We start from the raw sequence: 13,003 nt of genomic DNA on the forward strand, positions 1-13,003 counted from the left end.
TATCAAATGCATCATATGGGCACAAATATTTATCATATCAAACCTCATATAGTTGTTCCAAAGATTCTTGAGTGATATATGCCAACATTTTTATATGTACATTACATTACATAATAATATACATGCCCTCATCTTAATTATGGCATCTATACCTCTTCTTTTTTTAATCCATCTTCAATCAATCATTCCTCATTTAGCCCAAGTCATTTATAACATGTTTCCATTTTAAGTGCAACACCAAAGATACAAAGATTAAAGAATTTCACTATTTCTTAGCCAGCCACCATCAGTAAATTAAAATGATAAATTAAAAGCATGCTTTTAGACAAGAACCTGTTTTACTTTATACCTAATCGCTATTTTATCAAAAGATTGGAATCTAAACTTTATGCATATTAAAGGGAAAATAGAAGTATTTTTCTTTTTTCTTTTTTTTTTGACGTGGTGTCCTCCGGGGTTAGTTACACGTGTCAATGGTTGAAGCCCAGGTGCATTGCAAGCCTAGCTTATGATCTTGTTATTGGTGTGTCAAAGGGAGATCTCTATTAGCGTTTCTATTGAGTGGTAAGTGATTTAACAAGATTCGATGGTGCCTTCAAAGTTAAGATGGGAGAATTTGTTAAAGTGGAATAAGAAAAAGTTCAGGGTAAATAAAAGATGTGAAGAGAGTGGTGGGGTTGGTGCTGGTGCAAGCTAAGTGCTGACCTGATTACCTTTCTGTGTTTAGTTTTTAACACTTTAATTCAAAAGCTTGAAAATGGTGCAAATGCATCAGGGCTTTGTTTGTCATTGAAAAAAAAGGGCAACGCGTTAAGGCCAAGAAACAAGGAAAAAGTAGCGGGAAAAAGCTAAAAGGACCCCAACATGGGCAGCTCATTGGTCTATGAAGAGATGGGTTGCACATGAAAACGCAATTGGTTGCTGATCACCAGACTCCGGAATACCCCACCATAAACCCTAACTTTATTTTCAACTTTTGAGTTTGGATTCTGTGTTTATGTAAGTTCTGTTGAACTTATGCGGATCTAATGACACGTGACTGTTAATGATAATGAAAAGTTAGGATTTGTTTCTTTGAAAAGGTTTCAGGTGATTGAGATTGTTTGCTATATAGTTTATATTATTAGTTCAATTGCTATTCCTAGCGTCCATGAGATATTTTTCCTATCAAACTACACTTTTTTAATTTTAGGGAAACGATGCCTAGGTCTTAATATTTCTCAGATTTATTATTTAGACCGTAATTTTTTTTTACATATTACATTAGTGACATTAAAATTACAATTAAAAAAAAATACAGCAGGATAGTTGGGTTGGTTTGCTACTTTAATTTTACTATCAGTTTTATGATTTGTATCGCAAGATACATAGAAAAATTTAATTACTTGTATAGTCTTATTTAATTTTTATCGATCACATTTTTCTTTAAAAAGTAAATAAAAGGATATCAACACTTCATTCAAATCCAGGATTCTGGTTAACAAACTTAAGTGGTTGGTTATGTGAGGTTAATGAGGAATAATTTGCTGGGAACTAGGGTTTACAATTTTCTGCAGCCCCTCTCACATGGCTAAAGGCTTAACTAATTATATCGTGCCACGTCATGGTCTACGTTGGAAAAAGGTCCACAAATGAAAATGCCATGTAAACATAGTATGAACAATTTTGTACACCGTACTCTCAACTCCTTATTCAATTCTGTCAAATCGTTCTGTACAATGCGATTTGATTGAACGTGCCATTTCTTGTCTAAAGAAAAAGTAAGGCAAGGGGGCATTAAAAAAATAATGAGAGATTGATGTGAGGGATGATTAAACAAAACTTAGTGAAGTGTAAAGGGAACAGCAGACCAGTTATTCTTTTGTGGTAGAGAGATTAAAGGGAATCCAAGTCAAGTATTTAAGGCCTTTAAGCAGACATAGCACAAGTAATTTTCGCACAAGTACTTTCTGTTTTTCCTGAGAGGGGAAGTTGAAATTGCAACAACCTCGAAGCTAGTTCAAACTAGTGGGAGGTTGTGTGCAGAGAAGCTAATAATAACACACACAAAAACAAGCTCATCACAATTTAGAACACGAACAGTAATTAACTGATCAAGTTGGTCATCAAATGGCTCGTGGAAAGGTTCAGATGAAGCGTATTGAGAATCCGGTGCACCGGCAAGTTACCTTTTGTAAGCGCCGAGCTGGGCTCCTTAAGAAGGCCAAGGAGCTCTCCATTCTCTGTGATGCCGATATCGGTGTTTTCATTTTCTCCAACCACGGAAAACTCTATGAACTGGCCACCAACGGGTATATCTCTCTCCCTCGCTCTCTCTTCACGAACACGCGCGCGCGCACGCGCTCACACATACACGCTTTATGTACTCAAACACGTAGTTACTGATACGGCACTGCAAGTTTTAATGTTCCAGGTTGTAAGTGTAACGAGTGTGACCTGTTACGTTATAGATCCAACGTATATATACCTTTAATATCCTCATCAGTTATTACTTCATATTACTAGCGAGAGTGTTTGAGTTTTGATGTTGAAATTTCTGTTCTTTTTTTTTTCTTTTTTTGATTGTGTGTTATAGAACCATGCAAGGGCTAATTGAGAAGTATTTGAAGTCCACTCAAGGAGCTCAAGCTGAACCAGTCATGCAGACTCAACCATTGGTAAGTAACGTATAATAAGCTTGTAGACACTTAATTGAAATTTGATTCTCTTGCTGTTAATTTCTACTTATCAAATATGAAATATGTGTTTATTTCATTGGTGTGGAACGAATAATATTGCTAGCTGTGACTATTCAAAAAGGTTGTGTGCAGCATCAGGTGCTGGTTCTTATAATATTACTTTATTGTATAGTAGGATCAGAAGATTGTAAACTAATTAAAATATATTATATCTGCCAAAATGATAAGGAAAAATTAACAGTATTTAGCTTTTCATCACGACTTCTTGAAGTTCAAAGTTCTTGTTTGCAAATATGTGTCAGAATATTATTATAAGGTTAGATCACAGAGAAGAATCATCACGACAGCTGCGTAACCAAGATGATGTGCTGATCTCATTTATTAAGGGAGATTGTTAGTTTTCTCCTAATGAAATTAATATATATCACTTCTTTTCTTATTGTTTTTATAATAACAAATAATACCACAGTTATAAAAAATTTAAAGGAAACAAGAGAATAAATGGGTCATTTTCTTAATATTTTATCTTGGACACATAAAATATATATTTATTAAACGAAAAAAATTTAAAAATAAAAAAAGTACAAAGAAAACATCTTATCATTAATTTTCTTATTCACACTGAAATCTACATTTCTTATTTTTAATATTTTTATTGTTACTTTTATTTCTATTAATATGATTTATTTACTTAATAAAAAATATGAATAAAAATGTATTCAAAAATAAAGATAATATTATAAAATTTCAGTGTCAAGATGGTCATGGACTATTATGACAACAGTAGAATTTTATACAAAAGAGGTATCTTGCAGCGGTAAATGAGTAGTCATGGTGATTCACTTTCTACCGTTGTAACTTCCATCCAAGGTTTTGGTGGGTTTTTTTTTTTGCCAAATTTAGATATAACCTTTATCAGTTAAATCCTATTTAATGTTAAGAAGATTAAAAAAATTATCAATGCATCCCTTATTTTCCATCATCTTTGTTAAATTCAAATTTTTATTCTTTTGGGTGGTAAACTAAAGATTATCTTTTTATTTGAAAGATGAATTGACGTTTACCCAAAAAAAAAAAAAAATCCCATATATATTACCTATATACCACCATTGTCTTGAAACCCATCTTCGACATGGTAACTAAATATTCACAAGTTTGAGGACTCTCAAACCCGCTTTGATGCCATGAGAACTTTTAGGAATTATAGAGAAAAGATAAATGATAGCCTCTGATTCATTTTAGAGAGAATTAAGTCCTAATTTATACAAATCTTCAATGACATAAAAGTAAGTAATCGGTTATCATAAATCAGGGTCTTGATCTTTATCCTATGCATCACATTCATGTGATTCTTTATTCTTGATAGAACGAGTATAATTTTTACTGTCTTATTGAATAGGATTTGGAAGTCATATCTCTTTTTTCATTTTTCATTTTTGGCTTCCATCTATCTTATTGAGTATGAATTTGGAAGAATACTCTTTTTTCACGTAATATCTATTTTTGTCTCTATTGTGTATCAAAGAAGTTCTTTAAAAAAAATTTGTTATACCAAAACTCCTCGTTAGGGACAGATTAACTATTTTGTCAGCTGATATGATTAGTTTGTCTCATTTATGGCTTACATATTCTATAAAAGCACATAGGTCTAATTCTTATTAAAAAAACTAATTCAAATATTAAGAACTGCCTCAAATAAACACAGATCAAGATTCATTTTCTATTTTGGAATAATTTCATTCTCCATTGCGGAATAATGTTCTTAAACATCTCTTAGTCGATAAGATTAAGAATATTGTCATCTGTCGGATAACAACTATCTACTTTGATATTTATATTTTAATGAATTAGTTACTGTGATATGATCTCTCTGTCTTTATAAATAGCTCCGATTTGCATTATATTAATGGAAAATTATAAATTATGCTATCAGGATGCAAAGGATGAGATAAACATGCTGAAGCAGGAGATTGAAATTCTCCAAAAAGGCCTCAGGTATGACAATTAGTCATTACAAATTAACTCATCATGTTAATTTAATTCCAATATTGTCCAAAAAAATTGGTAAATCACGAAAGATAGCTAATGAAGAAAATCATAAATCTTAATCGAATTTTTGAAATTTACGTAGTAGGTATATGTTTGGAGGTGGAACCGGGACAATGACTTTGGATGAACTACTTGTCCTTGAAAAGCATCTTGAACTTTGGATTTATAACATTCGTTCAACAAAGGTATCACTGATTTTTTTTTTTTTTTGGGTCTTTGAGAATGTTTTGATTATTACTATTGATATACAATGCTAATGAACCAATGGATTAATGTAGATGGACATTATGTTTCAAGAGATCAACCTGTTGAGGAATAAGGTTTGTTTAAACTCATTCGTCTTTCCTTTTTTTTTTTCTTTTTCCTCTTTGCTGGTTGTTTAATTCTATTGCTATGTGTAGTATATTTTTATAGAATGAAAGTTATATAATCAGTCATGTTTCTTGGCTTGTGGGTTAATTGACACAATTTGAGCTCGGGATGATTAGCAGACGGTCAATGACGTGGGGAACATATGTCGCAAAAAGTAATAAGGATTATTAGCGTTCTTAACATTAATTCAAGAGTAATGATACATACCCCAAAAAGAGAGAAAAGTCATTGTATTCTAACAACACTATTCCTTTTCTATTCACTCTTAGTCATTATAGACTTTATATTGATCAGGGCCTAGCTTAGACACGTGCATACTTTATATTGATCATGGCCTAGTTTAGGATTCAACTTCAAGGTGACCTTGACTATTCCAAAATTTATGAAGCTCTCTTTCATTCCTAAGTAATATTACTTTATTTTAAAAGATTTATTTTAAATAAGGTAGTACTTTACATATTTACCAAAAAAGTATAACACAATTTAAAAAATGTAAAAAAATCAAGAAAGTTCATCCACTACTTAATGGGTTGACTCGTTATCAAATCATAAAAATCGACCCAATAATAATAATTATTATTTTGTGGTTCATGTTGTGTTATTGGGACATTTGAAATTTTACCAGGCCTACCTCTACTATACTACGTATAAAATAATTCTAAATATAACCCAATTCAAGATTGTCCTATCTTATATATCTTACATATCTTACCTAATCCAACCCAACAAACAAAATGCGCTCATAGGGGCTAAAGTCTAAACATATAACAATTTATGGTTAAATATCAAATTTGTAAAGTTAAAAAGGCCAAAATATAAAAAATTATTTGATAAGTTTAAAATACAAATGTACCTTTACATGAAAATTCTTTTAGCTCTCTATAGGTCCTAAATTCCTAATGTGTCCCTGCATATGTAAGAGTAAGTAAGTGTATTTGCTAAAGTTTTAAGGGAAAAAAGTAACTTCAAACTCTTAAGGTTTGCTTAGTAGTCACATATATTTGTTTAGTATTATAAATAGTTATGAAGACTGAATTTTTACTATTCTATATGCTTTGATTTAACAGCCCAAAAATTGACTGTTAAATTTTTATAACAAAGATAAATATAATTTTAAAATAAATATCATAAATAAAATCACATAAATTTTATAAATTATTTTTAACATTGAAAAAATTGTTTTAGTATTATCAATATGTCAGGTATATTTTAGTATTAATAAAACGAGAATCAATTTTATCCGATTATTATTTTCCTTTTCAAACAAGTCGTAGAATAATAGGGATGCATTTTTTTCCGCTAAATTGTAAGTGGAAGAAGATTTTCAAATTAAATAGTATTCTCAGTAGATTTGTTTACGTTGTAATATAATTGTAGGGAGCTACTACCTTACGTTTAATGTAAGGTACAACTCTCTCTCCAGCAATGGGTCCCATTAGAACCCACTTCTCAGCTGTGTGAGAGAGTGTACCTTACGTTAAACATAAAGTAGGCAAACTCATAATTGTATATATACAAAGTATCAAAATTTTCAAATTATAATTCTTCAAACTATTAAAAAAAAATGTTACAACTAGAAAGTAGGGGTTTAATTACTTCTGGGTTCTTTATTAACTGAAAACCTGACATAGATGCTATTTCATTGTTTGAAGGAGGGTATACTGACAGCTGCAAACAAGTATTTGCAAGACAAGGTGAATTAGAAATTTATTAGTATTTTTAAGTATTTTGTGAAAGATTGAAAATATAGGCTTCTAAGAACATATATATCCTTTTTTTTTCCCTTTTTTTTGCAGATGGAGGAGAATAATGGGATTGCTAACTTTGGACCAATTACTACTAACAATATTGAATGCCCATTTGCCATACCGAATGAGATATTTCAATTCTAGGATTTGCTCCGTTTTAGCTTAATTATGATGAAGCATATTATTGTTATAGTTTATTTGCCTGTAAAATATTTTCACAAAAAGAAATACTTATTATTTGGTATCCCCATCAATAATCTTCTAGACTTCTGAAAACAACAAAGCTCTTGTATTGTATTAAAATTGTGATTTGGTATTAATTATGGTTGTGCTTTGATATTAAGTTCGCCAGTGTAAAACCTCTCTCTCTCCGTTTTTTTTTTTTGTCTTAATCATGAGGTGGTTCTGAGTAGGCCCCAACTGTGGGAGGCACCTTTAAGTCCGTGCCACAACCTAGACTAATCCTCGCTCGCACCGGGTCGGCCCATAAGGGGTAAAATACTGGTCAAAGTGGTGACTTCTTACAAGAGCGGAGTTTGAACCCCTGACCTCTCTTAAGGAGTGAGAGTGCCGAACCACTCACACCAATCAACTTTGGTTCTCTTTTATACGCTTTCATTTTATTTTGCAGCAAACCTGTATAACGTATACAAAGCTCACATCGTAACGTTGAGGAGTTAGTCAAATGGTTAAACTTACGGTTTGCTTTCATAATGTTTATAGTTTCAGTCATCTGTTTTTTAAATGAGAGTAAATTTACGGTGATAATTTCCAATAATAATAGAACTAATCTTAGCTGCGTTCCGGTATGTAGTTGAGAATGATGCTTAGGTCTTAACTTCTTATAGGTTCTAGGCTCTACCTAGTTTGGTTGGTAAAATTTCTTATGTAAACTACATTCATATGCGGGGTAGAAATTATGTTGCCATTAGACTATAACCCCCCACCAAAAAAATAAAAAATGAAAGCTGCAATAAACTGGACAGTAATAATGACTGAACATTACAATATATAATTAGCATGCATCATTTTCCCCTGCTCCTAGAAAAATCATTGTCCTCAAGGGACGACTTTGGACATTAATCATGTTTTGCACCTTGATCGCTTCCCTACTAGCTAGAGTTTAGAAAATTACCTAAAACAAACAACGAAACATGGTTATATATCATATGTGATATAGATTGCAAAACAAGGTTAAAAAATAGAGTGACTACATTTTAGCTTTTCTATTAACTTAATTATATTTTACTTTCTAAAGCCATTAAAATTGGATAATGTTAAAAGTCTTAAATTATATAACTTAAAGTTTTCATCGCTAATTACAAAATGATAGATAATGTGTTATTCATCAAATTAATAATACATTCTCACAAATTTTTAAATAACAAATTTATTCCACCATACCACAACACACTTGATAAATAACTAACACGTCATAAATAATTTGATATAAAAAAATCTTATTAATACGATTTGTCTGTCTAATATTACTCATCAAAATTATGCAAATAAATTATAACTCAAGGTCGACGGATTAAAAAATAATAATAATACATAATTTGCACTGTGTATTAATAAAAACAGAAGTCAAATATTAATGAATGCTGTCGAGTGTCAACTATCACAACTGTTCCACACATGTATGCTTGAGTGTCCATTTATTATTAACCTGCTTGCAACGTTGAAAACAGAATAATAATAAAGATAGATTTCTGGGGAAGATCAATTTTGACGTTGTTTCAAATTGCCTTTTACATGGATGGATCGAGAAAAAAGAGCGAAATCTCAGTTGTTTAATTAAGTTAATCATTTTTTACATTTTAAAATATATCTAAACTCTTCTGATTAGTATCAACCTTTTTTTGTTGATTTCACCATTTTATATTTTTTGTTTCTTTAATGCTTGAAATATAAATACTTTAAGTTATTTAATTAATTGAATACTTTTTGAATCATAATTAATTGAAAAATTAAATGTAAAATTATTAAATGTAAAAATTAATTAATTTCCAATTAATTCTGAAAATTTTTCAGAAGTAATTAAAAAATTAAATGCAATATATATATATAGCCACATACTAGTTTTTAGAGAATAATAAGTTGAGGGTATTTGAAACAATAAAAATAATATGTATAAATACATTTTTCAACTTATTTTATTCTCTAAAAAAGTATAGATATATATTAATTTTGCATTTAATTTTTAATAAATTTTGAAAAAATTCAGAATTAATTAAAAAATTATACAATTGCTTTGATTTTTCCTATAATTTTAAATTTAATATTTTAATTAATTATGAATAAAAAATATTCAATTACTTAAATAATAAAAGTTATTCATATTCATAAATCAAACATTCATCAAAGATAAAATGGTAAGATCAACAAAAAAATTTGACATTTAAGAGAGTTTGGATTTATTTCAAAACATCTCGAAAGTTTCAATTAGTTTAATAAAATAATAAGGAGATTTTACTCCTGTTCCCATTTGTACCAGGTAGGTGTATAAAAAGATTATGATTTATCTTCATTCGGGTAAATTCGAAACTAACCAATCATTTTATTTTATTTTTTTACCAAAATTTCCTTGTCTATTAAAATTATCATGGAGATTATCCTAATATATTGACTGAAAACAAAACTAACATAGCACATAAGTTCAACAATAATCCTAACACAATATATTCAATTTCGAATCAATTTTTGTTTCGGGGAAAAAATTCGAATCAATTTTATGTTCATCTATTCGGCGTTCAGTTTTTGCGTGTTGACTTTCATAATTAGAGAGTAGCCACCAACTACCTCAATCAACCTAGTTTTGTGCGAAAAATATTTAGGGCAAATGAGTACTTCAAGGCCAACATTAAAAAATAAATTCAACAACAGTTGACACAGAGCACCAAATGTTTTGTATTCTTCAGGTCACTATTAATAAGTGCGGAGAAAAGAAAATTACAACAGCATCTCTAAAAAAACACTTTAAATAAAATTTTATTATTTATTTGAGAAGTTACATTAATATTTAACACCCTAAAAGACATTACAATTAAGATTCTTTAAATAAAAAAATGATTCTCACTCTTCAATTTTGTAGAGTTACTTTCTTTCTCTTTAATTTATATTTAATTACTTTTTATTAGAGAGTGAAAGAGAAGTGCTTTAATTACTATTTATTTTTCCTTTAAAAAATATTTATTTAATTAAAATAGTATTAAATTGTTTATATTTGAAGAGTTTTTTAGATATACTCTAATTTACGCAACTCTTTTAGTGGTCTCACATATCATTAAAAAATATAATTGAACTCACCTAGCTGTAAACAACTAACGTTAAATTCTATCACAACAGAACTAAAAGATTGACGTGAATCATGTGCAAGATTAGCAAGAATGGAAGGAAAAAAAATCAAAATCTGCCAACTCAAGTTAACTAAATCTCCCCTACGAAATATGTATGCCCATACTCACATCTCAGAATATTTATCAGGTACATTGCCAAAAATTCAGTGTGCCAAAAATTTTGATTAATTGACGACACGAAAGAAATTGTTTAATTTGTCTCAAGAATCGGTTTACACGTTGAAGTTATCAACCAAGAATATTAAGTTCAAAGAAGAGTTTACTCCAATTTTTTAGTTTCATGAAATTTGCCTGACAATTTTGGTTTTTACGATTTTTTAATAATTAAATCATATATATTAGTTGAGTAAATTGATCATATGGACACTATAGTACCCACGATGGTTGATGGGTAAATGATAATGTATAACGTATTAATTAATTTGTCATAAAATTAAAAAGATAAAGTCCAAAAATGAGTTTAATTTCCCTTTTCTATATATAAAATAGGATCCGAAGTTTTAATTTCCTCTTTCTTATTTGTTGAGATTTTTGCATGCCAAAATCAAAGCTATTTAAATTTCCGCTTTAAAGGGGTGGCTTTTTTAATTTGTTTAGTTATAAATTCTACTACTGCTTTATCGTGTTCGATGAATAATTTTCAAGTCTTGCCGTTTGTGCATTTTGTGGCTTAATTATATAAATATGATGTGTCGTGTGTATTCTTATTGTAGTCTTCTCAAAAAGAGAAGAGAACCATGCAATTGATTCTCTAGCTAATTTGGGTCTTTAACTTTTAGATTTACGATTGATGGGATAACCCGATTTCTATTATTCATATAGAAAGATATATATGCTTGAGGGGTCATGGGGCTTCCCTATTATCAATTTCCTTTATAGCTTTCTTTCCTTCTCTTTTCCATTTTTATAATATTTTGGATTATTCAAATATTTAAAAAAAATACAAGCTTTAATTTCACAAATTAAAAAGGGTCCAGTAACCTTGTCATATTGACCAAACCATCCAAGACTACGAGATCCCGATTGAGTGCTGTTGATAAAAGAAAATTACAACATCGGTAATTTGATTATGGCAGTTAAAAAAAAAGGAAGAATAAAAATTAAAAGTTCTGGCATGTGGGGACAATTTAGGAGATTAAATAATTCAGAAAGCGGCAAGCGCAGTAAATTGTAAGAAACTGTGTTGTCAGTAAACACATGCAGCGTGCAATTACTACAATGGCGAAAACAGATGAAAACATTTACTTCTTTTTCAACTACCCCCATCTTTGCATCTTCTATTAATCCTCCTGCCCCCCAATTCACAGATCTCACACAGGCATACGGCAAGTGCTTAGCCATAGCGTTTATTTTCTCTCTTTCAAATATCAAATAATGGCTAATATTTTCTTCAGGATTATCTTTTCTTTCTTGATTGTGATGCTGCTGCTGCTGCTGCTCATGAATGATAAAGTGGCACTAGGACAAGATGGGGATCCTGTGGGATCAACACAAGGAGGAGGAGGAAGAGAAATGGTGCCTGCCTTGTTCATTTTTGGAGATTCACTTATCGATAATGGCAATAATAACAATCTTCCTTCTTTTGCCAAAGCAAATTATTACCCCTATGGTATCGATTTCAATGGTGGCCCAACTGGCCGCTTTTCTAATGGCTACACCATGGTCGATGAAATTGGTAACTCTCTTTATCTATGCATTTGATTTATATTTTTATAATTTTTTTTTCCTTTTCAAAATCTTGAAGGTACATGAAAATTTATATACACCATGATTGCATGCAATGCAGGGTATTTTAATTGCTGATCTGACGAATTATTATGATTACTTCTTTGCTAGCTAAAAAAAAAAGCATAAAACAGATGTCATTTTTAGAATTTTCTTCTTTTTAAATTTGTGTCACGGACTCTTGAGCATAGTTAGAAATATCTGTGAAATGCGTTTCATAGTCATGGCTTCAATGACACATCCAAATTCATTACAATTAATTAATTGATTTCCTACTTCTATCCCTTTTTTAAAAAAAATTAACAAAATAAAAGTACTTGTTTAGTTATCTATTGTGGGGGGGAAAAAAACTATTGCCATTTATTGCTCTGCCCCTACCTCTATATGTCTCTTTGGGAGGGCTCGCACTGTCCCATAATATTTATTTCTAAACAATCGCAGTCATTATCTTAAATCAATAAAAATAACAGAATTTTTTCTTTTATTTTTTACATTTATTATATCTACACCGACTTATACTTAACTTGTATTAATCTGCAAGTACGATCTGTTTGGTGATAAATTCACCATATCTGGTAGGCATGTCTTATTAATGGCTAAAAGCTTCCTTATGCATAACCTCTTTAAATTGTGTCCCCTTTCAAAGAAAATTTTCTTTTTTGTTTTTATTGATAAACATTATATAGATGTCCTTGATTTGAGAAATTTGTTAATTTTTTAAAAATTATTAATCGTATCAAATAATATATCATTTTGCCCATTAGCTTTTATTTACTCTTCACAAATATTTTTAATGTCATATTAACCAAATTTTGTAAATGCATCCATTCAGCTGAACTACTGGGACTTCCTCTGATTCCTGCATACTCTGAAGCTTCCGGTGCACAAGTGCTTCACGGAGTCAACTATGCTTCTGCCGCTGCTGGAATCCTCGACATCACCGGAAGAAACTTCGTAAGGACTCATAGATCTAATTCAAACGAACCAGGATTCCCTTTTGATCTGAATTTTAATTAGAGGATTTTATATCTAACACGAGATCCGATCATTAGTAGAAAATTTTTGCTGCATG

At 30.3% G+C, this 13,003-nt stretch overlaps 2 protein-coding genes across 3 annotated transcripts in view; both read left to right on the forward strand.

Annotated features, from left to right (window-relative positions):
• Positions 1-1,943: 1,943 nt before the first annotated feature.
• Positions 1,944-7,044, forward strand: LOC18048360 (agamous-like MADS-box protein AGL12). Of its 2 annotated transcripts, none has more exons than XM_024189324.1 (7): positions 1,944-2,291; positions 2,576-2,657; positions 4,612-4,673; positions 4,810-4,912; positions 5,006-5,047; positions 6,752-6,793; positions 6,896-7,044. In XM_024189324.1, the coding sequence occupies exons 1-7, from the start codon at positions 2,110-2,112 to the stop codon at positions 6,989-6,991; spliced, it is 609 nt and encodes a 202-aa protein (XP_024045092.1). In that variant the 5' UTR covers positions 1,944-2,109; the 3' UTR covers positions 6,992-7,044. The 2 variants fall into 2 exon arrangements, with proteins under 2 accessions (XP_024045092.1, XP_006441593.1); XM_006441530.2 differs by having other exon boundaries at positions 4,813-4,912.
• Positions 7,045-11,507: 4,463 nt separating this feature from the next.
• Positions 11,508-13,003, forward strand: part of LOC18048362 (GDSL esterase/lipase At1g71691) — a 3,465-nt gene continuing 1,969 nt past the window's right edge. Inside the window, exons 1-2 of the mRNA XM_006441532.2 lie at positions 11,508-11,881; positions 12,764-12,885. Coding sequence (XP_006441595.2) covers positions 11,581-11,881; positions 12,764-12,885 — 423 coding nt within the window. The 5' untranslated portion in view covers positions 11,508-11,580. The remainder of the gene's footprint in view (positions 11,882-12,763; positions 12,886-13,003) is intronic.

This window comes from Citrus clementina, unplaced genomic scaffold (genome assembly GCF_000493195.1).
Source record: "Citrus clementina cultivar Clemenules unplaced genomic scaffold, Citrus_clementina_v1.0 scaffold_3, whole genome shotgun sequence".
Taxonomy (NCBI): domain Eukaryota; kingdom Viridiplantae; phylum Streptophyta; class Magnoliopsida; order Sapindales; family Rutaceae; genus Citrus; species Citrus x clementina.

Excerpts from the sequence above, each read along its gene's own strand:
- LOC18048360 (XM_024189324.1), top strand. The coding sequence starts at position 2,110 with ATGGCTCGTGGAAAGGTTCAGATGAAGCGTATTGAGAATCCGGTGCAC. Across the intron at positions 4,913-5,005 it reads ATAACATTCGTTCAACAAAG|ATGGACATTATGTTTCAAGA; the intron begins GTATCACTGATT and ends GGATTAATGTAG. Across the intron at positions 5,048-6,751 it reads TCAACCTGTTGAGGAATAAG|GAGGGTATACTGACAGCTGC; the intron begins GTTTGTTTAAAC and ends CATTGTTTGAAG.